This window comes from Agelaius tricolor, unplaced genomic scaffold, assembly GCF_023055355.1.
Source record: "Agelaius tricolor isolate 1412-34295 unplaced genomic scaffold, bAgeTri1.0.p SCAF_1, whole genome shotgun sequence".
NCBI classification, from domain to species: Eukaryota; Metazoa; Chordata; class Aves; order Passeriformes; family Icteridae; genus Agelaius; species Agelaius tricolor.
This window is the reverse complement of record NW_027269261.1, coordinates 77,786,581-77,811,556: the sequence shown is the minus strand read 5'-3', so window position 1 is coordinate 77,811,556 and position 24,976 is coordinate 77,786,581. Positions and strand designations below refer to the sequence as shown.

General features: G+C 36.9%; 1 protein-coding gene across 1 annotated transcript in view; it reads right to left on the bottom strand.

Annotated features, from left to right (window-relative positions):
• NBAS (NBAS subunit of NRZ tethering complex) overlaps positions 1–24,976 on the bottom strand; it is a 160,172-nt gene that overhangs the window by 102,541 nt on the left and 32,655 nt on the right. The window contains exons 22-31 of the mRNA XM_071440593.1: positions 12,549–12,632; positions 11,970–12,123; positions 10,438–10,623; positions 9,211–9,384; positions 8,120–8,253; positions 7,347–7,409; positions 6,553–6,675; positions 4,968–5,070; positions 2,481–2,704; positions 1,306–1,418 (exon numbers count right to left, since the gene is read on the bottom strand). Of these exons, the coding sequence (XP_071296694.1) occupies positions 1,306–1,418; positions 2,481–2,704; positions 4,968–5,070; positions 6,553–6,675; positions 7,347–7,409; positions 8,120–8,253; positions 9,211–9,384; positions 10,438–10,623; positions 11,970–12,123; positions 12,549–12,632 (1,358 nt within the window). The remainder of the gene's footprint in view (positions 1–1,305; positions 1,419–2,480; positions 2,705–4,967; positions 5,071–6,552; positions 6,676–7,346; positions 7,410–8,119; positions 8,254–9,210; positions 9,385–10,437; positions 10,624–11,969; positions 12,124–12,548; positions 12,633–24,976) is intronic.

Below are 24,976 nucleotides of genomic sequence, written 5' to 3'. Positions count from 1 at the left end.
TAATTTTGCTAAAATAGAAGTGGGGGAAGATCTACAGAAAACTAAACACAGAACTGCAAATAAAAGTCTATTGCTAAAAGACTATTGCTGCAAGAACAGCTGATCCTTAGAGCTACTTTAATGACATTCTATCAAAGTAACAGATCATTTAAAGGCTTTCATTAAAACTTGAAAACATAATTTTAATCTTATTAGATTAATTTGATTTACATGAAAGATACTGAAGTAAGGATGTCAGGATCATTAATGAAATTACATGCATGATTTCACATATTCTAATTAATCTAGATCAGTAGTATTACACATTCTGTTAATGCAGCATTATGTCATTCCTTTTTTTAAATGATATCTCCATGTCCACATCAAAAAAAGTTGAAGAAAATACATGTACCTTTTTAGAGGCTGAACAAACAGACTGGAAAAAAATTTTACTCTAGAAATCAACAGACCAATACTGCAAGATCTAAAAATCAGACACTCTCAGTCCAGAAATGTTAAGATTTCTGATGATAACATTTGGAGCATCAATTCACTTGAATAAATACTTGGGAAAAAACAGAACACCAAAGTAATGTAACAACAGCTGCTGAGAACATCTACTTCATTTTCCATGATATGGAAAGCACCAGAAGTGCTTTCCGTAAATCCCAGTATTTCTCTGCACAATGCCAGAAGCAAAACATTATCATCAGCACATCTCACAGCTTAGTGCTCATCTCTGCCAGTTCCATGAGTAGGGTTCATGCAATTTCATTGTACATAATCATAACTTCTTTCCAACCTTTGTCCAACAACTTTCTGTTCCACTGCAGTTGGAGCTACAAAAGATTTCATTTTAAGCACATCATCAGAAGAAATACCTTGTAAAAGTTCACTTCCACTGTCATTGGGTTTTATATACTTCACAATGAAACAGCCCAGTGGAGACATGAACACTGCCTGACATGAAGTACATCTCTCGTACCTGTTATTTTAAAGCACACAGCCAAGTGCAGAATATTTGGTAAATAAAAGATGAGCTCAATTTCTATTCAATCACCAGGAGTTTCATATACTTGATATTCTATTTTAAAGTTGTGCTAAAAGTCAAAAAACAAAGACACCATATGCAAATATTGTTCTTACCTCACAAGCTAAAAAATTCTATTAAAAATATAGCTTTTTATATGTGCCTGTAAACTGCTTGGAGGCAGTATATGGACTCTTTACTTGAATTATAGGCATAAATATGCATGAGAAATAGTTACTATTACATAAGTGTGCTATGATTAAAATAATCATATAAAGAATAAAATTAAGCAGTACCTTGCAGCGGTAATATTTTCACACCAAACTCTTCCAGGTAACCCAGAGCACGAATGAGGTCCAACTCCTCCTGAACAGCACTCGGACTGTCTTCAATGAGTTGTAGACAGCACCTAAATTAGAACAAAACACATTTTTCTGAAGTCTGATGAAAACATTTAAAATTAAACTTGTGGGAAAAGTTAACTGGTGAGTAAAACAAAACAAAACAACCACCATCAATAATTAACTGTGCTTATGAAATGTCAGAATACTCACTGCTTTTGTAATGCACATGGGAGGTGTTTGACACAGTCTAACTCTTATAGCTGGCTAAATGTTTTAACAAATTTCTATTTTGGTATTGCCTTCAACTGGTTGTTATAAGCACATCACCTAAACCCTCCTGAATTTAGATCTGCAATGTATTTATAGATTATGTTGAAGGAATATGTACTTAAAAACATAATTATTTTGAGAAATATTTCTCCTACCACTACAGTGCTTTGGTACTGCCATATAGTAGAAGTTAGAAAAGCAAAACACTGTAAAAAGTTGACTGGAAGTGAAACGCTAACAGTCATTGTCACAAATTCAGTTTTCTCAACTAGGTACAAGAAATAAAACAAAGCTTATTCAAAAACAACAAAAAACCCCACTAAATTCCTCTGAAGGTGAATTAACGCATGAAATTATTAAGAGCACATTATTCTAAATAGAGTTTTTAAATCACATGAATAATATATTCTCATAATAAGCTTTTAGATAGTTTTTTTAAATACAAGCTGCATTCTGGTACAGTGTAGTCACATGTAGTTTTACTAATACACATAGAACAAAGAAAATCAATATGCAAAATCACAGAATCATAGAATGGCCATAGGATGGAAGGGACCTTAAACATCATCTAGTTCCAAATCCCCTGCCATGGGCAGGGACACCTCCCACTAGACCAGGTTGCTCAAGAGGCCCTATCCAACCTGGCCTTGAACACTTCCAGGGATGGGGCATCCACAACTACTGGGGACAGCCTGATCCAGTGTCTCACCACCCTCACAGTAAAGATTTTTTTTTTAAAACATCTAAATTAACCTACTCTCCTCCAGTTTGAAACCATTACTACTTGTCCCACTATATGCAGAGCTATGACAACATTACATCAGTTGTGTTTATGCATATAATGGTTGTAAAGGTACCTGGCCAATTCCATACAGCTATCAGTCAAACTGGTTGAAGAATTGAAATATTCTCTACCAGCAGCCAAAACCAGTTCAATGCTTCTGGCATAGCTGACCCGGTACTGTGGCTTCCCTTTTGATGAACTTGGAAGATCCACTGACCAAACACTGCAGTGCATCATTTGCCCAGCCAAGTGGATATTGTCGATACTGCTTGAGCATAGGAGACTTTCGGTGAATATCTAAAAGAAAGAACAGTAATTTAAAAACCTGCAGGAGCAGTAGCTTCAAATAAGCTTATCTGTATTGTATAGCATTAACCCCTTAGAATACAAGGATATTTGAATCAAAAGAATATACTCAGTCCAAGCAGAAAATCTAACTTCTACCAAGGGAAGTACTTCTACAATGCACTTAAGTAAAGCTAAAATTAATTAGTAGCTAGTTTCTATTTACTGGAAGTTAAAAAAAAAAATTAATTGTCTTTTTACAGTATGACTTAAGACACCACAATATACCTACATTCTCAGGTATTAATACAATGTAAGAATCTGAAAGGGTAGTTCATTATTAAGACCTTAAAACCAACAATGTAAGAGAAGAAATTTTGTATTCCTAAAGTAACTAAAATTATTTAGAACTGAGTATACAAGATGTTCTTTAAATTTCAATCAAGACTATCTTCAAAGAATGCAAACTCATATAATGCAGCATCTGCCACAAAACACCTGATTTATTTCAAGGTAGGAATTTTGCCCAATTTAAGACACTCAACCTCAATTCCTTAAAAAAATTATTTTTTTCTTGAGCACAGTCATTACTGTGCTAATGAAAAGGAACATGAAAAAGGTAATCATTTCAGAAATATCACAGCTGCAGCAATATGGCCTTTATCAAAGGTTTAAAAGTTCATAGCAAATTCAAGAGGATAAATGAATCATAGAGCCAAGGTTGGAAGGGATCTCAAAAGATCATCTGGTCCAACCTTTCATGGTAAGGTCCAACCTTTCATGGTAAAGAGGGCATGAAGGAGACTATTAAGCACTCTATCCAATCATACTTTATTTCAAGACACTTCTTTTCTAGGAAGACCCTCTCCAAACCATCTCATGCTCTGGGAAAGGAAAACAATTCAGTGGTTCTTACAGAACATCACACAAGTGGATTATCTTCCATTTCACAACATATCAACCCTCAAGGAACAGCAAGAGATGCAAAATATCATAGCTGACTCTTCCCCCTCAAAGATCACACACAGAACATTTACCTCTCTCAAAATTTATGAAGCCAAGGAGACAGAATTCACTATGCATGGAAAAAGAAGAGAGCAAGCATCATGCTAAAAAATAGCCAAACCTCACATGGGATTGCAAATCCGTACTGCCTCATCAATTTATCAATTTTGAAGTCATCAAAGTATAATTGCATATGACAGCACTACATTTCAAAGCATTTTCAGCACTCCTACATAATATTTTTTTCCAAAACCCTTGTGTTTCTATTTTAATCATGTTTCAGAGTTAAAAAATAATAATGTTAATAGAAAAATTACATTAAGATCTGAGTAAAGCAAATGCCTTATTTGCAGAGTGCTCCAATATTACAATTTCTTAACATGCACTTACAAAAAAATTCAAATTGTAGCCCACCACAAAATCATGGCTATTAAACGTGTTGCAGTGTTTCTAGCCGTGCAACTACAGAAAAGGAGTGATTTTTCTCATATAGAAGTTGAATAGCATTGTCTTTTTCCTTCTTTTTTTTTTTTCTGATTTGCTTTTAAAACTTCTCCAAAGAGCTAATCAGAGGGGTAGACATAAGCAATTAATTCTGTAAACTGCAATAAAACCTGCTTCTGTATTGATATAAACACTAATTAAAGGTGACATACTAATGCATCTGTAATAAATTGCAGTACATTGAAGTGAAAATGTAAATAAATAATATATGTCACAGCAAATTCTACATCTGTCTAACAGCAATCTTTTGCAAATACTAATGACATCGGTTTGGACTTTATGCACATGGAAGGGTTTTTACCTTCATTCAAATTAGATTTCTCATCTCACATAGTTTTACTTCAATTGCAAGCAGCAGAAAGTCCATAACCCTATAATGATCTTGGATAATATAATCAAACCAGAACTCCATGTTTAAGAAATGCTTGAGTGAAGATAACATTTAATTTTCATTAGTCTGGAGTGTTTATTGCTAAATACATTTGTACACAGAATTACAGGCTATGTAAGAAAATCTCACAAAGTTGACTCAATTTCTAAAAAGTTGAATTTTAATAAAAGATATACATGGTATTTATTAGAGGAGCTTTAGACAAAATGAATAAACACCAGAAATTTTTTACTTAAATAAAATACTGGGGGAAAAAAGGCAGTAGGCAACCAAGTAATAACACAGAAAAATGTATTTACACCTGTGAACAACAATATGAAATAAGAATGTGTAGCTTACTTGGGACATAAGCCAGTAAGAAGACAAAAAACTCACCTCATAGCAAGTATCTGAATGTAAGCACCTATACACTTTCTGCTGCATGTCCAACATATCCTGGAGCAATTCCTTCCACTGCGTCTCACCAACGGACGGTTGCCTACAAACATTTTTTAAAATTAAATACTCGCTTCTCCAACAGTTTCAAAGAAAAGCAGTAGATTTCCATCACCAAAAATGTAAGTTTTCTCAAACTTTATTTCAATATTTAATTAGAGTTTTAACCAGAAGTGATTCAAAGACAGAAGGCTTTTAATATTAATTATTATTAAAACAGTATCTGTGAGATAAAATGGTTTGAAAACAATGCAGTACTCAAAGTTCTTTTTTTTGTTTTCTGTGGGATAAGACAGGGATTTAAGCCATCTTTCTCAAAATCCCCCAAGTAGGTTTTGATAATGTTCCACGATACATCAGGAAGTTGGGAGTGCTATCTTCCTGCTGATCTGGGAACTGCAGGGCAAAACCAAGTCTGTAACAGCAACTGAGGCTCATTAAACTGCTGTTCATTGTAGGCAATCTCAAAGGACTAATCAATGGAATGCAATCACAGGAGAATAAAGCTGCAACTTGATTTTGTTTCTTAAAATTGAGTGGTATTCAGGTTTTTGACCCTCTGGATCTATGAATCTCTGCTTATCCACAAAGCTTCAACTTCTTGTGCTCTACCAAAACTTTTACCAGTAAAAACACTATGAATGTTTTTTGACATTATCTTGAGCTTTTCAGATTAAAAAAAAGACCTTTTTTAAATTGCATGAGCTAGTTCCAGCTAATAGTGATTTTCTCATGTGGCATTAGCTTTTACTTTGGCAAAACAAAAGGGTCTCCAACAGAAGTGGAAAAATCAACATTTTTCCTACAGAGGCATTGTCTTGATCTTTCTAAAGTGAGGTTTCTAAAGGTCTTAAAAAGCTTTCAGACTACTAAAAATATAAATAACACTCTACCATCACGGATAAACTGTTGCATATATTTGCTTTAAAAAAGACAAATCACCCACAGTTATGTCTGGTTTTCCATGATTCAAAATTTTTATCTGCTTATACCAAGAGCCATTTAATAATTCAAATGCATTTGAAAGATAAGTTAAATGAAAGATGAGTTAAACTAGAAAAATTGGAAAATTATACTGGGAATATATTCTACTAATAGAATCAATACGTAAAATCAATAAATTACCCTATTACAAGGATTCCAAGAAAACATGCCAAAAAACCAAAGAATTATTTTACAAATCCTACACTCTCAGTAAAATTCAACAGGTCTTACAGGATCTTTTTCACAATATGTTAACTTTCACAGTTCATCATCCTGCAGTATTTTGCAGCGAGTATGCATTTTAAGCTTGTTTACTGGCACATTAACGTACTAAAGCAGGTTTGAAGGCAGGCAGAGATTTTTGACGGTGGAGAATGCAGCCAAAACACTAATCACATTAATCATCAGCTCAACAGAAGTGTTTATGTCCACTGTCTGCAGGGTGAACACCACAGCTCCCTGCTGCCAGGAAGCAGGCAGGCAGGCTCTGTTACCTCAGTGCCCTTCCCCTGCTGTCCCCCACTCCCCTGGGAATACTAACTTGCGACCTGTGTGCCTGGTCAGCCTGACCATCAGCTTCTGAGCCTCCTCTGCACTGTCCTTGGTGTCCTTCACAAAGGAAACCGGCTTCTGCAGGCCGTGCTTCTCCAGCAGCTCCGCCACACTGCAAACAGAGACAGCCCTTCAGAGCCCTGCACGGCTGAGCAGCTACTGCTGCAGCAGCAGGACTCTGAAAGCTCTCTCAAAATATGCACTGCAAATGCAAACAGTCCCAAAAAGTCCCTTACAGTATCAACTAGCCAGAGGAACATTACCTACGTTTTTTAAAATATATTAATAATACTGTAGGGTAAACACATACCACCAATACTTGATGACACACATTCACAGTTTTAGTCTTTAATCATTCAAAGCATTAGATAGTATCAAGATCAAAACAAGTACCTCAGGTCACCCTCTTCCTCCTCGCCAATAACACCCCACCAAAAATAAAACAAGCAAAACAAAAAATCCCCAACCGAACAAATTAAAAAATATCCCAAACAAATCTCTCCACAAAAAAAACCCCACCAAAATAAAACAAGCAAAACAAAAAATCCCCAACCAAACAAATTAAAAAATATCCCCAACAAAGCCCCCCAAACCCAAGATGTATAATATTCAAATAGATACAACAATTCAAAATGCCTATGTTCCAAATATAAAAACCAGATCATCTTGTGGACAGCATTAAAAAAAAAGATAAGTATTTTTTCCAGTTTCTTATCATAAAGAGTTCCTGGCTATGCCTAGTGATTTCTGTAATACACTATTTATTTTAGCAAAATTAAATACCTAAGAATTTGTTCCAGTTCGTCTACTTCATCATGAAGAGTTTTAGTTTTATCTGTTTCAGGCCTGTAATGATATCACACAATTAAATATATACATACACACATACTCCTTATCATTTCCTCTTAGATAGATATGAAGATAAGCAGTCTGACAGACTCCCTGATTAAAATCAAATATATGTTTACTTGCAAATATTAAAACTGTTGGGCTTCTTGCTGTAAAGACAATTAAAATTTAGAGGGTCCCTCAGTCTCCCAAGAGCAAAGGTCTTCCTTCTTCCTTAGACTTTTCTCAGGCTCTCTCCTTCCTTCATGTAAAAGATACTGGAAGAATAGTTTGCACCTCACAGATCACAGGCTATCTCCTCTTCAAGCTTTCACTTTCTTCAATAGGTTTTTTTCTATCTCCCCTCTCTCACAGGGACGTATTGCTGCTTTTAAGTTAAGTGCAAGATGCCACTATTGTAACAAAACCAGTAAGACAGCACTAACATTTGGTCTCAATTCATCAGACTGTAAAAGTCTAAGAAACAATACAGAAGCCTTGGTCTAGGCTGCTACTTTAACCTTTGTTTTGCTGCAGTAACTGGTAGAATATGCACACAGCAGAAGTCTATAGATACACGCATTACAGAAACAGCAGCTTAGAGGTGAATAGAATATTCCAGTAACTGTCTACCCTTTAGTAACTTAATGACCCTTTTTAAAGCGTTAATTAACATCCATATTTAATATTTCTAAAATATTTAGAAATAACTAGCTGAAAATGTTTACCCATATCCTCTTTGTGGAAGGCATTCCAAAATATCATAGCAGAGAGAGAGCTGGTCATCTCGCTCACAGTTGTAAATACACTCCAACGCCGTAATCATAAGCTGGTCCTGATCAGGAATAATTTTTGGCTGACACTAACAAGAAAAGAATGTAAACTGGTTTTTATTTCTTGCTTCTAATTCAACAGTTAATTTTCTTTTCAATATAAAAATATGTGTAGTCCAAGTAAATAAACTGTCTTAGGTGCAATTAGAAGGTCTCTTGCTAACAACCTGGTAAAGTCACAACCAGAAACTTATCTTGGCTAGTTTTCTGCAGTGCAGACACTTGAAAGAACAGTGGAATGCAATTATACCCTTTCTGAATTTGAGAAGTGGAAAGGGTGCAGGACAGAAGAAGGCAACTGCTGCAAACATTTGTCAGACTTACTTAATATGTACAACAGTACCAACATACATAAAAGAGCTGTGATTGTGCTTTGCTGGTTGGTTTCTGTCCATACGCTCATTGCAATAGCATGCAAATATGTGCATGTGTGCTCTGGAATAATTATTTAAGCCAAAGAAACAGCATGAAACACTCACACAGAAGGCAACTTCAACCCTTACTCATTCATCTCTCACCTCAATTCTAATGGCCCCCACTTTATTCTTTACATTTGCTGTGGAAGGCAGGAGAGGGGGAAGTAACTTGAAATCTACTCCTAGTAAAATTCCTCAAGAAAAAAAGTGAGATCATTAAACTCTTTCATATCCACTTTTTATAAAGGAAATATGCCAGGAATTTACTTTAAACAGGTCACCAGGAAATTGCTTAGAAGAAGAATCAATTCAATAATTTTTATTCTACTAGGCTAGAATCATTATTACATTAGTTTGACAGTCTCATCAAAGACAGTTTAGTTGCACTAAAATTTATGGTAAAAAACTTTTTAATTCCTGTTTTCTAAAACATAACAAATCTTGGGTCCAAGAAAACGAGAAAGATGAGAAGGATGATCTGACTTAGATGAACTAACTATTTTTGAATTCACCTCTTCAGGACAAGAATTTACAAAGAAACCAGTAGAATCAACAGAGCTCTTTACTTACATCAGGTTTTGAATTCTGAAATATCTTCAGAGGTAGAGTCAAGTCTTCCTTTGCCAATGTTACTAAGTATTCTTTAAAAAGGGTATTTGCAAGACCAGGGGACTGGTTTTCACAGCGGTGGAGGAAAGGGATCATCCACTGATAAACATTCTTCACATATTTTTCATCTGAGGACTGGAAAGCACAAAGAGTTACAAAGAGGAAATCTAAGAACAGGTCCAAAACAAGCAGGAAAAGCAAAAAACAAACGGAACCTTTTTTGATCAATATAACTGAAACAGTTATCTTCACCTATCACAAACAGATCACTACATCATGAAGCACTGAAACAATCTTCCTGCTACCCAATGGCTTGGGGAAACTGAGCAGAACAGGAGGAAAACCCATTATGTGAGGAAAGCCTGCCTTCCTCCTGCAGCTTAGAATGAGTGAAAGACCATGCAAGCACGTCGGAGTAGCACTGCTTTCTGCAATTCAGCAAGAATGCAAGTCATGAGTGGCTTGTATTCTTGCTGAATTTCAGAAAACAAGTCATGAGTGGCTACATAAACCCAAAACCAAAACCAAATAAACAAAAAAAGACCAACCCACCCACCCCCCCCCCCAAAAAAAAAACCCAAAGAAAGAGTTATATTTAATTTCTGAGTACTTTCCCATTTTCTTCTGGTGCTTATGTGTTCTTCAACTGAATTCTGACTTTCAGATCCCCGTTCCATCTCTAGCTATTTTTCAACCCTTCCAAGAGGTCTTTTTCTATTCTGAAATTCCATGCTCAAGCTCAGTACAGAGACAAAACCACACATCTGGTGCAGAGGCAAATATAAAAATTTCATGATAATATTTAAAGACACCAAAAAACATCCAAGCAACACATTCAATGTTGTTGTATTTGCAGCATCATCAAGAGCTACAATGAAGATCCTTATAAAAAGGCCAATGAAAAGGCAATTCACAGCTTTCCAGGTAGGATTTATTAACATTGAGTCCTCAGCCAGGGATAAAGTAGGTCTTTGAGAAAACTGAGCAAATTTAGCTTTTTTTAGAAAGAAAAAGAAATAAACCATACCACAAAAAAAAAAAAAAATAGAACAGTGAAAATGTAGAATTTTTACTGAATTATAGATGGGAGTTCACCAGAAAAATGAGCATCTTTATATACACAGGATCCAGGGTAATCTGAGTTACTGGATTTCAAGGTATACTTATTGATTTATTCAAAATACTTACATTCTTCATCAACAGTCTCAGCTTCTCAATGTCCTTCATCTCTAAAAGTTCCTTCAAAGTCAAAGTTCGATCACCATCAGTCTCATAAACCACTGTCTCAAGAGTGATCAGATTGTCACAAAGCACCTGCAGACCAGGAATGTTCCTCTCCATGCCAAGACGAACAAGGGACAGAGCACAGTCAACCTGAAAAATAATTCAAAAAACACTGCTGTACAACTGCTTGCCAAACACCAATGTCAATCTGAGTCCTTTCTGTACATCTATTTTATTCCCTTGTTGCTTAATAGGTAATTTCAAGTTCCTAGAAGTTTTTGTGGACTGCATATTCCTAAATGGATTGCCCTTCTCAGCTTTATGAAGAGCACACAAAGTGCTTAATCTTAGGGGACGATATCATTAGATGTTTTTGACCAAGATGTATTGTATAGAGGCATGTAAATTAGAACATTAGTCCTTCTGGAGATCACACAGAGCTCATCTCAGCATATGGAATATAAAGGATTGCTCTAAACTAAGACCATCAGGTAACTGATGTGTAATATGACTTTTCTAGCTGACCATGATTTAGTAATTTTAATTGTTGCATTTTACGTCACAAAAACCAATGACAGTCTCTCTCCAGTGACTGAAACTACCTTCATACGAAAGGTTCTGTTTTGTTTTCAAAGAACGCAATACTGGCTGTAAATATTCAGCAAGGCAGACATAAGTCTTGAAGAGCAGAATGCAACTTAATTTATATGTTATATAATTTAACTGATCCTTGGAAGTTGCTTTCATTTCCATACCCACTGATTGGTTGTTAAGATCACAGGCAACTATGATTATAAAGAGCCCTGGTGGAGTGCAGGCTTGTCGAATAGAAGAACTCAAAAATCAGAACTAACCTATAGTGATACTTCCAGTCACCCTCCTTTTCATGCAGCTAAATTGGCTTGAGAAGCAATAAAAAACCAGAGCACACAAGTGATGAGCTCTGTTCTTATGTGCAATAGAGCTTCAGACACTTTTAACATATAAAGAAAATCAAGCAGAAACAAGCTGCGTAGTAGTCCCCATAGTAGTCCCACAGAAACACAATAAAACTGCCAGGAAGAAATCATGACAGTACCATTTACTGACATGACAGTGACATGTGTGACAGGCATGTCTCAATATGCATAACACAGCAGTGTGTGATAGGTCATGAAACACATTCCCAACATGCTGCGCACAACTTTCCCTCCTTCAATTACAAACATAAAATGCATGGGAAACACTTTCCATGGATTACAAAAGAACTACTGTCTGCTATGGTAAACCAGAATCTAGTGGCTTCCTTATTTATTTCTATGGATTAATTATTTGGCTGAGTAAACTTTAGAACAAGCCTAAGTACACTGCAGAAGAAAAAACAAGTACTTCAAAAGCCATAATGAAGTTGAGACAGACATTACTGAGGGAGAAGTGTCCTATTAATATGCATAAGACTGTTAAGGATTCTGTTGAAGAAGGCTGCTCAGCCATCATTTCCTCACTGCTATTCTCACCTGCATTGCATACTCTTCAATTTCTTGTGCTCGGCTCAAATACCAATCTGTGACGAGATCTACAGAAAGGTCAGTAGTCCTGTACTTCAGTAATTCAGGTTGTTTTTCATACAGAAACTGGCCTTCATCTTGCAAAGTCGGTTCAATAACCATCCTTTAAAAAAAATAAGTATATGTTTATGTATATATTTATTTACCTATTTTTTTTTTAACATCAGTCTTTTTCCTAAAACTTCTGAAAGAAAATTATACGATCAACCTACCACAGTGAGTGTCAGATTTTGTCAGCAAAGGAACTACTAAAAGATTCTGAACAGGAGAGAGATCATGAAAGAAAGAATCCTCTCTACTGAACTAGTAAGAGATTTCAAATATGTCACAAATTATAATAGAGAATGCTCTCTACTGAAGATCCAGGTTTGCACAACCTCTGCTTTCCATTTGGCTCAGTCAGTGTCCCTACAAAAGCTGAAAAAACAAGTTAATGTGTATAGAAATATTGAGTCTTTCTGGGTCAATTCCCACATTTTAAGAATTAGTAAACAAACTCTTTATATTTTTGCTTTTATATATACTTACCTGCATTCTTGTTTTTCACACCAGTCTTCTTCACGATGTTTCTGCTCATTCCAAGGAAGAATTTTCAATGTCCCCTTCTTGTAGCTGGTATGACAAAAAAGAGAAGCTTTACATAATTTTATGTCCTTTTAATTTGTTATGGCACTCAAGTAATGGAATACAAAGCATACAAAAATATTTCAGTGAATTCATAATAGGCATGTCAGTCAATTACAGCATCAATTATTTAAGATTCATTACTTCTTAGTGCAGCTTTAAAAGTTTCCCTGCAGGTTTTCCCTGCATGTTATCCATACAAACCCATATTCTACCTATACCATTAAAAAGCAAATAAAAAAGATTAATAAATTTCCTTACTGACCATGCTTCAAACAAAGGAAAAAACTCATTATATATTTTCAGAGTTTTTACCATTTCACATGAAGTATTCTGACTTCATATGCTGTCACAAGAGACAGAAATGAGTAAAAACCTATGATATTCACAACTTGAAAAAAAATAAAATCATTCAAATTTTAGCACAAATCTTCCTACTGAAACTACATATGTCCTGCTGTGCTTATCTCAAGTTTAATCTGAGTTTCTGACTACAAGCTTCTACAATGAAACACCTTCTAAATACTGAGGTTGATGGGGAAAAAAAAACTGTTTAAGATGCAGGTTAAGAACATCACGGATTATTACTAGAACGATTAGCTATGGCTTGGTGTAGAAGGCCTAGCTGTTTATGCAGCATAAAACACTAGAAAACCATGTCAAGCTATGCAGAACATAAACCAATGGGGAAGAGAACTTTATAGGTTCTGGCACTTGCAGAAATAGGAAACAAACCATGTACAAAGTAGAGACATTAGAGGTGCAGTATACCGAAACAATAAGCTATTTTAAATTTAATTCATTTTCTCCTGAACCTGAAAATAAACAGCAACAGCTATACTACAGAGACAAGCCCTATTTATAAACCAACAACTGACACAATCTTCTCATCCCTTGAAGAGCAGCACTGTAACTCAGTACCTTAAAAATAAACAGAACTCCAACCAACAAATCAATTTCACAATACAGGAAGAGTTGAAACAATACGCTAAAAATCAGTAACTCCATCTCATTTAGCAACAGCCATTAAACTCACTGAACAAAGCAAGGAATGCCCATAAACTGCCCTGCCCATACACATCTCACCCAGAACACTGGTCACTCTTTTCTTTCCCTCCTCTGTGCATTAGCAAGCAATACCTTAGGTTTTAACACAGTCATTCCAACCCTCCAAATTATACATGCTGTAGTAATCCAACAGTAAAATGGTAGAGACAGGTTTGCAGATTATCGAAGTCAAGCAAATGAAGGAGTGAGGGTGGAAAACTGCTAATTCCTGTGTCAGAGCTATAGTAACACCTGCTTTCAATTCTAGTTCACCTGAACAAGATACTCTATGTCTGCCTTCATAATTTTACACCATGTAGCAACATCATTAAAAGTAACTCATAAAGAAAACTCCAAACTAACATTTGTGGTAAAATCAGGAATAAAGCCACTTTCTTATTTTTGAAAGATTCATCATCAGCCCATACATTTTTGGGATAAGGGGTGCTGTAGTTGTTTAAAACTTAAATAACATAATTTAGTGGTTAAAACTGACTTCATAAACTAAATTAATACAGTCATATTTCAAATTTCATACCTGAGAATGTTATTATGGAAGGCCCAGTTTGTAGTGAAAAAAATTTCTTTATCAGCTGAAATGTCAAATACCAGAAAAGCCAATGTGTGATTAATAATGTCTTTCAAAATACAAAATCAAGACAGTACAAGCAGGACTTGATATTTCAATGATAATGCTCTCCTTTTCTGTGTTCTGTTTAACAGAAAAGAAATTAGAAAGAATTTGTCTAAGACAATTTCATATCTTAGCAAATTTTTTCCCATTCCCAGTAGGCTTAAGAAGACATTTCAAGGGAATGTTTGTTGGTTGGCTGGTTGGTTGGTTGTGAAGGTGGGGAGAAGACTGGGGGTAAAATTAAAGAAAAGTGGAAAGTTATAGACACAGCTGTAACAACATGGAAATTATAGAGGAAAATGCAGTTGCTTCTCCCTGCATGGAATGAGATCAGTGTGCCTGATTTCCCCCACACAGTATATGCCAAGGGGGCCTAAATGAAGGGTGGAGCAGAGTGGAGACACCATGGCCAGGCTCTGCTGAAATCCTTGCAGAGGATTTTTAGCTGGTAAATCCCAGAGCAGCTAAAACCCAAAGGAGATAAAGGAAGATGTCTTGCTGTTGAATCATCAACCATGGCAAAAGCACTCTCCTAGGACTGGTGTATATTCCCATCCCAACGTTACATCAGATACTATACCAACATTCCCTGCCTCCAAGATACCTCCAACCCTCACTAAATAGGTATAAAAGTATATACTTTTATACTAATTTCTTCACTTAAATGTAAAGAATTAGTATAAAAGTTAAGAATGGGGAGAAGTCAGGAAAGACTCCATCACAACTTCTGGGATCAGCCGATGGGCTGAACCTGTCTTCTGCCCCACAGGGATGCCCACTGGGTAAGAACCATGTTCTGTGCACACCAAATGAGAACTTTGAGCTAACTTTTGTTAGGGAGTAGAGCTATTATGTAATTATGTAATACATATTGCTTTGAATATATAATTATGTAATACATATTGCTTTGAATACATTTTTGCAGTCAGATGCTATCACCAGCAATCCTTGAACTTTAACCTGTCACAATTTTATTAATAAAGAGTGGAATTGCATAAACTGGAAGCCTGAGTCCTTCAAGGGGGCTGTCAGCCACTGGCAGCGGGGAACTCACTTGAATAAAGGTGTGCAAACCCAGGAGGGGTCTCTGTTTGGCACAGAACTGCCCTCCAACTTAGCACCACTCCATGAAGAGTCCCCACAATGGGACACTGACAAACTGGTCTGGCATGAGGGTCTGAGACCAATCAAACACGAAGGGTTTGAGGAAACCTCCTGTTTTCATGTGACAGGGGGCTTGTTTGGTTTTTCAGTTGGTCATTTTAGTTGGGGTTTTTTCATTGATGTTGTTCTTTTGGGAGGAATTAAGTGGGGCTTTTTTTTAATATTAACACACCTTCTTAATGGGGAAAAAGGTGCTTTTATACAGCAAACAACAGATAAGGGTTTCACTTCAGCAGCTGTTTCAAATGTCTGCAAAACTGTATCAGAACTACTATGAGGGAATAACATTAAGACAAGATTTTCAGGTAACAACTCCAATTTCACATTAAAGATAGCTTTTTCCTCCAACATTAGCTTACATACTAATGTCTTAACTATTATTCTGTCCCCAAAATTTGTAATGCACTTTGTTAAAATTATTTGATGTAGTCAAATCCTACAAGCCCATTTGAGATTTTTTCTTTATTAGTAAAACAATAAAATAGCAATTGCTTTTTTTTATAAACTACAGGGGCAAGAAATATTCAGCTGCTGGCAGACCACCTGCAAATGGAAGCTCTAAAAGCAGCCTGAGGGCCTGAGCAGTTTCAGAGGCTGAAGAATGAAAAAGCAAAGAACATGCACCAGATCCTGCCCTTCCCTTAGTCCCATTCCCACCCACAGCTCCACTAAGAACAGCCCAAAGAGTACCAAGGAACCTGTAAAACAAGGTCTGACCCTCTCTGTCAGATTCACCTCTTGGCTGAGTCTCCACCGCTGGAAGGTATTTAGGAGACATGAAAGTGTGGCATTTAAGGACATGGTTCAGAGGTGAACTTGGTGGTGTTAGGTTTGATCTTAAAAATCTTTTACAAAATAAACTATTCTACTAAAGAGAACACAAACTGTGCCCCTACCCCTCTCTTTCAAAATCTGGCTTTTGCAAGAGTCTCTGATGCCTTTACCTGACAGTAGAGCAATTACTGACACAGTAAGTAAATAATTACAGCAAAACCCCTTAAGAAAACTGCAGCACATGTCACTTATTGTATTTACTCTGAAAGCAAAGTCTTGTTCCCAGTAGTCACCTGCACTTTCATGACTTTCTTAAGTAAGAGAGCTTCCCACCTAAATAAATCTTCATGACTCTCTTAAGCAAGAGAGTTTCCCAGCTAAATAAATCTTCCTATCTAATCTCAGAAGCCCAGAAGAAAATTTGGGGATTTGGCTGTTTGGTTTGGCTGTTCTTTGTTCTTCCAGTGGTTACTTTGGTTCTTACCAAGAGAAAGAAGTCATGCAAAACAGTAAGGAAAGAGGTGCGCACATTTGATGGATATTTAAACTTCAACATTTTCCTCTTTAGAGTAAAAAAATATTAAAAAAGAAAATTACTACAAATAAACAAATACAGATATTTAGAATGCAAATTTAAAACCAACTCTGCACGAATGAGATCTGAATGACAAGGAACCCAAGGAACCAAGACATCTCAAAACACACAAACACAACCCTAATGCTATGATCCCTCCACATGAGACTGAAAAGGCAAAAAAATAAAAGAGAAAAAAAAGTTAAAGAAAACTCTAGTGACCCAAGCCTGTCCACTGCCAAATACCACATTGAACACATTCTTCATAATTTTGCTGTCATATCCAGCATACTTGCCACATATGTGGTGAAGTACATCCAGGACATATAGTTCCAAAAAAGAAGTAATATCTTTACAGATTCAGTAGCACAAAAGGCTTACCACTAAATTTGGCAAAACTTGCATATTTTTAACTGGGTTATGTAACAATATGAATTACATGTTTCTAACCTCCAATTATTGATAACATAGTTGAGTTACTTTACTCACTCTGGTATACAAGTATTAGAGACTAAAAAGTTTAATTTTTATGTAAGCATTACTCACCCCAGCCTAAAGTTAACAGTTCTTAGCAAATGCTTCTTTTTACAGACATGCAACTACTCCATATCCCTAATATTTTCAGAAAATAATTTGCATTTCCCTCTTCCCAGCTAAAATTTTATACTTTCTTCCCTATCCCTTTCTTCGCCTTCCCTATAACACAAAAGCCACTCGGGTTTGCCCTTAAATACCAACTGTTTGAAATATTTTTTGAAATAGACTTTAAAATATAATCCTTTCCAAATAGCAGAAGTCATGAATTACATAGAGACTACATTAAAAATAACTTCCCTAACATCCCAGCTTTATAGTGTCAACTGAAGCTGAAGGTTTACTGCTTAAAAAAGATAACAGTTAAGGAAGATCTCACTCAATTCAAGTTCCCAGGCTTTGCCCTCTGTGAAAGTTCCTTTCCTTCCCCCTTTCCCTGCAACTCCAAAATCCATCAAGAGACAAAGCAATGTGCAACTCTCTCTCTGGCTGTTTTCTCAAAAGAGTGCAATAAAAATAAAGGTGAAAAGTACAGACAAGCAATATGAACGACTAGAGGCAAGAAGTGCATGATGTCCCTTTCCTAAATGCCAGAGCAGATTGAAGAAACCTAGAAGAAAGAAACAACATGCCAAGACTGATACCATGTTGTTCATGTTATCGTTTCACTTAAATAGGAAATGATATTTCACTGTACTTACTTCCTACAATACTGTAAATACTGATGAGACTGGGCCTCATTTACAATAAACAGCAGATGCTGTTTTACACAATATGTAGCTGAGCTGTTAACTACCTGCTGCATGGCATAGAAGATAAACCACCATGTACTTGAATACTGTACTGGAATAAAATCTCATGAAAGTTCACATCTAGAAAATATCTAGCTGAGGATATTTGAGCCATATATTATAGAAGTATGTTATTTCTCACTTGAGAAACTTCAAGTAAATGTTGCAGTGTGCTTACCTGTACCTATTTTCCTCTCCTGAAAACTACTGTTGGCCATTTGCCTTCTGGTCAAGTCTACCAAGACTAATATCATGTTTCAGCATAAGGTTTTGCGGGAGTGAACCCCACAGTTGTCCAGACACCTCAATTCCTGAAGTGCTAAAAGCATACTTCAGAAGTCTTTCCTAAAAGCTTATTAACAGACCTCACTGTGAAACACTAAAGAGGAAAAGATTTTTCATTTCATGGGAAAGAATCGTCACGCGGTGCAAACTTGGCTGCAAAATGTCTACCTCTATCTTTTTCCCCTTCTCACAGCAGAAAAAGTTCAGAGTTAAAATATTTTAAGTCAGGTGTATGGATAAGCCATGGAAAATACTTTTTAAAGTATTTTCTGCTCTGGCTCCATTTTCCTTTTTAAAAGTATTCAGGTTCACCACTGGAGTAAGTTGAAAGAGGAATTTTAGACTTTTAACTTCTCACCAAGAGTCAAGCAGCATTCAGAACCCATATTCTCTAAATGCTTAAAGAAAACACCACCAATAAAGATACAGTGCAAGATATTTGATTTTTTGTCCTATAAATCAGCATTTATGCAAAGTTACTCTTAACACGTAAGTTTCTTGGTGAGCTCAGAACACACACACAAAAAAAAAAACCCAGCAGAACCCACAGCACTCAGAAATGACTCCTAACTCCATTTACCTTCTTAACAATACTAATAAAATATGTAACTTCCTCTTGCCCCCTACATGACTGTATCGAACTGTCCTTACTATCTCCCCTCATTCTGAAGAGTTAATAAAAACTCCTGTATTTGAAATTACATACAAGGACTGGAATAAACCAGTCTTGACACAAACAAAGGATGAGACATCCCTGTACCAAAGCCCTCTATAAAGGCAAAGATTAGAATGCTATTTTTATCTCAACATTTATCAAAAAGGTTTGTTCTTAACTGATACTTATGCTTTAGCACAGACTATTTTTTTCCTTTGGATTTCTATTCTCAGTTATTTCAGTGACTCATGCAGAAAGAGAGAGCACCAAAACTCTGGAAAAGTAGTTGTTAAAATGGAAGCAAGTCAGTTGAAAAAGTCTTCAGGTGTGAAAATACCATTGCAGTCTGAAAATTCATGCATACAGAAGAGACAAAGAGGGACAGAAGTGAACACATATCTGAAAAGAGGTAGAACTCACATTTTTCTACAATGCTTTGTTTACAACACCTGTACAGCAAATGCAGCTGAATGGGGGGCACATCAGAACCTCCACACACGCCCTGCACACCAGAGAGAGATGTAGCAGGGCTGAAATGTGAATTCAGGATGCACAGACAGCCTGCTGTTTATGCACTGTACACTGGATCCAGAGCTCATTCTCCTTGTGCTACACAACTCTGCAGGTTTGTTCTTGTAACTGAAACCCCACGGAGGTCAGAGACATGTGCAGGTTAAGCCTGCATTCCTATGCACTTGGAATTCCAGACATGGCTGCTGACAGACCACTGTAGTCATCAAGGCAGGTGGCTTTCTTTCCCAACCAACAAAACTATCAGCTGTGCCATACTATAATTGTATGCAAATGTATACCTCACATGGCTGTGAGGTATTTATTTTTCCTGAGTCACTGCTTCTCCCCCACCTTTTTACCTTCTATCTTTTCAACAGTAGAATAAATATGATTGGAATCCAGTAAATTGACTGATTATGGAGGTATTCAACTCTGTTTCTTCAAAAAGAGCTGACTTTTCCTGTATTGCTCTTTTCACTCTATTGTTTATGTTGGCTTGGCAATCCTTCCCATTCTTTTCTTTGACAAAAGAAGTCCCTGCTATTGTAGTTTCTGTATCATATCAACTTCACTTATTGAATCCTGCAGATTATTTTCTCTCCAAGGACAGGCTTTCAAAAGAGGAAGGTCTAACTCAGTTTTAAGTTCAGATTCCAATTCACTCCATTACCAATACCAACTGTGTGGGTTTCCTTTTTTTTCCCTTTTAAGCATTTCATACAACAGGCCTGCCTCCAGGACTCTTCAAGTTAAAAATTCAGAATATTTTTTCTTTAAATCTTTTCCCTTGTAAACCCATCCACATTGAATGCAAAGTGCAATTTGCCCCAACATATTTATGAAACAGTATATTTTTGGTGAAAGACATTGATGTTTTTAGAGGTAGGTTTGGGGCATTTTGGAAGTAGATAAATCTTTGCTGTCTTTTTTAATCATGTCTCCCTGTCTGAAAAATAGTTAGAAACACTCATTTATTCCTCATTTGAAAGCCTGTGTGTTACATACATACATAAAATAACTAAAACATTCTTTTTTCATTTAATTTAGAAACTCTTTCTGTATCATACATTCTTTTGTCCAAAGGCTGTATCTTCTCAGATAGCAATGGGGAAATCAATGCCACTTTCTGTTGCTCTGCAATTCTTATGTCTCTAAAACAGTTTTGTTATGTCACAATTATTCCATAGCTGAGGATGAAATATAAGAAATGCATCCCGGATATACAGTCTCAAACAGCTGGGATATGTATTGCATTGTTCATACTGCATGAAAACATTCTCCTCTTTCATTATAGAATTTGAACAGTGAATTAGTAAATGTAAGTGTTGCGGTGTGAAGCAATGTCCTGTTTCACCTCTCCCAGTCCCTCAGGTGTGCCAACCTTTCCCTTCCCTTCCCCCTTGCTAAGTGCTGTCTGTCAATGTTAACATTCCAGCAAGGGCGTTGTCTGGTTGGTGCAGTTCCAAAGATGCTTCTCAGCCCTGGGGTCATTGGCCAGTCCAGGTGTCACTGTCCCCTGAGACTGCCCCCCTCCCACCTGGTTGGTGGCACACCCACCCCTTCCCCTCCCCCTTTCCCTGGGCTTACAAAGACCCAGGACCATGCGGTCGGGATTCTGTTGGAGCTGTTACCAAGATTCGGAGATCTGAGACCATGGAATAAAACTCTGGATTAAACCCTACGGCAGAATCCGTCTCCTTTTCCTCTTCACCTCGCCTAAAGCCTTTCCACCAGAGGTAAACCTGAGTTCCTGCTTGCCTGGACTTGTCCCAGGCACCCAGCTGCAGCATCCAGCCAGCCAAAGGTGTCTCTGAGGTGAAACCACCACAGCTGCCGCCTCTGGTCAAGCAGCAAGGGCCAGACAAGCCCAGGCACGTTCCATCTGGTAATATTGGGATCCTAGTCCAATATGTAAGTACAGAACTGATTATATGTATTTTTAGGTTTCCAACTGCTCAATATACTACCAGATACAGAAGTGGTGGGCAGAGAGAGAAGTGCTTCATTTTCCAGAAATACCCATAGGGTGTGACAAATTTATCAAGACTGAAGTGCAGCTGCTGCCTAAAACATCCTGCATTTTGGGAAAGCTGATCTGCATAAACCAGTGGAAAAGGTATCCCACAGCTTTTGGCCGCGACAGTTAGCTAACCTTCAGAATCCCTGCCATGCACACTGCAGTGACTGCTTCAGGTCTTCTGAAGCAGCTCTGCCACCAGAGGAGAAAGTTATAACTGATTTCATATAAACAAATCAAGCTATGTTTTAATGATGTGGCTGGCTAACCTCTAATAAAATCTGGGGAGAGGGGAACTTTCTTCTCTCCTAAACAACCCAGAATGAATAATCTAAACATCAGAAAAGTCAGCTAACACCACACAAGCACAGTTCAGAAGCTCACTGTGGTTTTTTTCCTCATGTATACAATTAAAATTGTGAGGCAATAGCCCATTTTGATTTTTTGAAAGCTATTTTAAAGACAAAGCTGAACTCCAAGTAAGATCAAAGCTGTCTGCCACCAAATAATGAAATACTACTTCAGAAGTGTACATTTATAAAGCATAATGAATGTTCCTGGGAGAAATTTTATTCTAAACCCTGTAAAAGAGCAATGAACAAATGAGACAACAGCTGTGGTACACCTCATTTGAAGATTGGACAAGGCAAGCCAAACCCCAGCTCAGGACTACGTAGGCAAGAGACACACATGGTAGATGAAGTCAGGACAAGTCCAGCATTAACTAGCCAGAAATACAAAGGAAACCCTGATGATGATCTGTGGATAAACAGCACAGCCACAGTTCAACTCACATGCTACAGGAAGTTATGAAGGCTGCTACTGGCCTGTCTAAAACCTCCATGCTGAACATACTCGGCTCTCTCAGCTAAATGACACCTCAGCTCCAGCACAGCAGGTCCTGTGAAACCTCCCTCCTTCCTCCCTGACAGTTCATGTTCTCCACAGCTCCCTCATGGCTTCAAGTTCTCATTCTCTTCTTCAAAAACTCCTCACAAGCAACATCTACATAGGGTACTTTCGCCAGCTCACTGTCTGCAGCAGCCTCCTGGCTATTCCTCTTTTTATCACAGATTCACACACAAGCAGCTTGCAGAAGAGTCTCTCTTCCTCCAAACCACTGCTTTATTTTTACATGGACAAGAACCTTCCCTGCTCCCACCAGAAGTCAATCCAGACAAGAGCATGAGTGTCATCACAACAAGTTAATCTTTCTCTCAAAAATTATTTTTTCTACTTCATAGTAGAAGGTAAGATCTGCTGTTTTTTTTTCTACCAAATACATCCTTGAAATTACCTACATTTCTTCCTCTGAACTGTTTTTTTCTTCCTATTAGTGCAAAGATAAAAGACATGCACATAAAACACAGGCCCTTATTATTTTCACTGTAGCACTATACAAATGAATTCAAACAAATTCAAAAAGGGAACTGACCATGAGATTAATTCTTTTAATGTGAACACCTCTGAATTACACTAAAAACAAAAGCAGTTTAGCTTCACAAGAAAAAAAATAATATTAAAAAGAGGGGACTATATATTAGACAGTTCCATAGACATTCCACTATCAAATCTATTTACATGCACATATAAGGAAGGGAAGAGATGAAGCTCTAAGAGCTTTATTGAAACTGCAGTGCCACAGGCAATAACTAAAAACCTAGTTCAGGAGAAGATATCATTATGGAAAGGCAAAGTCAACTGCTTATGAACTCTTAGTAGTACTTACTCATTCATAGATGAAAGTCAACTACATGGAAATTGTCAGGTTTTAAAACCTTCACTAAGTTTTTAGGAGATACTTCCACATTCCCATCCCAGTTCATCACACAAATGGAGTTCATCCAGCACTCTCTAGTAAAAATTCACTTTATGTCACAACTGAACACCAGTATTTGAAAAGTTAAGAAGCAAAAACAGAGAAACATAAAAAATTCCTATCTTAGGGGGAAGATTTTTACTATAGCATAATGTGCAATATAGCGGACTTATGGCTGCTGAGGGAACCACACATTTGAAGTTCCAGACTTCTGTGAGTTGAAAATTATAGCAGTAATGCTATAATACAGCAGTTAAGCCTAGTACAAAGGATAAGAAACTTTTAAAAATGGAAAAATACTCTGGTTATGTATTTATAATGGCAGTAAAACACTGTTTTCCTAGATCACATTTAAAATCCTCAGGGCAACAGTCTTAACTATAGATTAAGAACACTAGCTATAACTATTAAAACAGAGATTAAAAAGAGCTATCAGCTCCTTTGAATGCCTGAACTTTTACCACCTTCATTCTAGTTGTCCTAACAGATGTAGTCTGTGCATCTGATGGATCTTTGAGAAGGAGCATGAATCCCAAAAGGAGACAGCAGAGACACAGGAGCCATCAACATAAAAGAAGCTGAGAAATAATATGAAAAGAGTACGAAAACATTACAATCCGAATTCTCCAAAAACACATTACTTAGTAATGTTCATCTATCACAATACAAATTTGAAGCCAATACCATTTACAGCCACCAATGTGTCTTTGTATTTCAGATTCCTTCTCAACTAGGGAGCTGTTGAGCTTACTTAAATCACAGACTTTTGCAGAAGTTCATGACTACATAAATTCCCTGCTTAGACACAGAACTCCTGAACTGTTCTGAGTAACCACAAAAGATGCTAAGCTATAAAATATGTGCCAAAAATGAGAAACAAAAGTATATCTACCATTTGAGACTTTTTACAAGCAGATACAAGAAAAAAACATATGTATTTCCTAATAACCTGTCACAAAAGGGAAAAAAAATCTACTTTTTTCCTCCATTTGTTATGCCAGCTCTTCCTCGACTGACAAGACCTCAAATTTTTGTGACACTGCCCTTTAAATGCCATCCTGATGTAAATTACACATCCAAGTACAAGAAAAACACCTACTTTATGCCTACAGAATGCACTAACCAAAGGAACCTTTCTTTCAGCGGGTACTTAGAATTTAGTTCTGGCAGCTGAACTGAAGGACACAGATGAACACAACCTTTACAAAAACATTTCTTAACAGGTTAGGAAGTTCATCATATATAGCACTTGAATGTGTGCTCATGTTGGTGGGGGTGCACAGCAAGCAACTGTTTCAGTGCCCTTACCCTGGCTGTAGATGGAGGTGCCTGTTTACCCACTTCATCTGTTCCATGCACTAACAAGGCAGCACCTGCTACACAATCTCATGTTTCTCCTCTGCCAGATTCCCTTGAGATGGAAGAACTAAGTGAGCATAGAGCAATGTAGTGAATTCCCATAGGGATGAGTGTCACCTCACAGAGCTCCAGCTGGGAATCAACCCCCTTATTGTTCGAAGTGTGC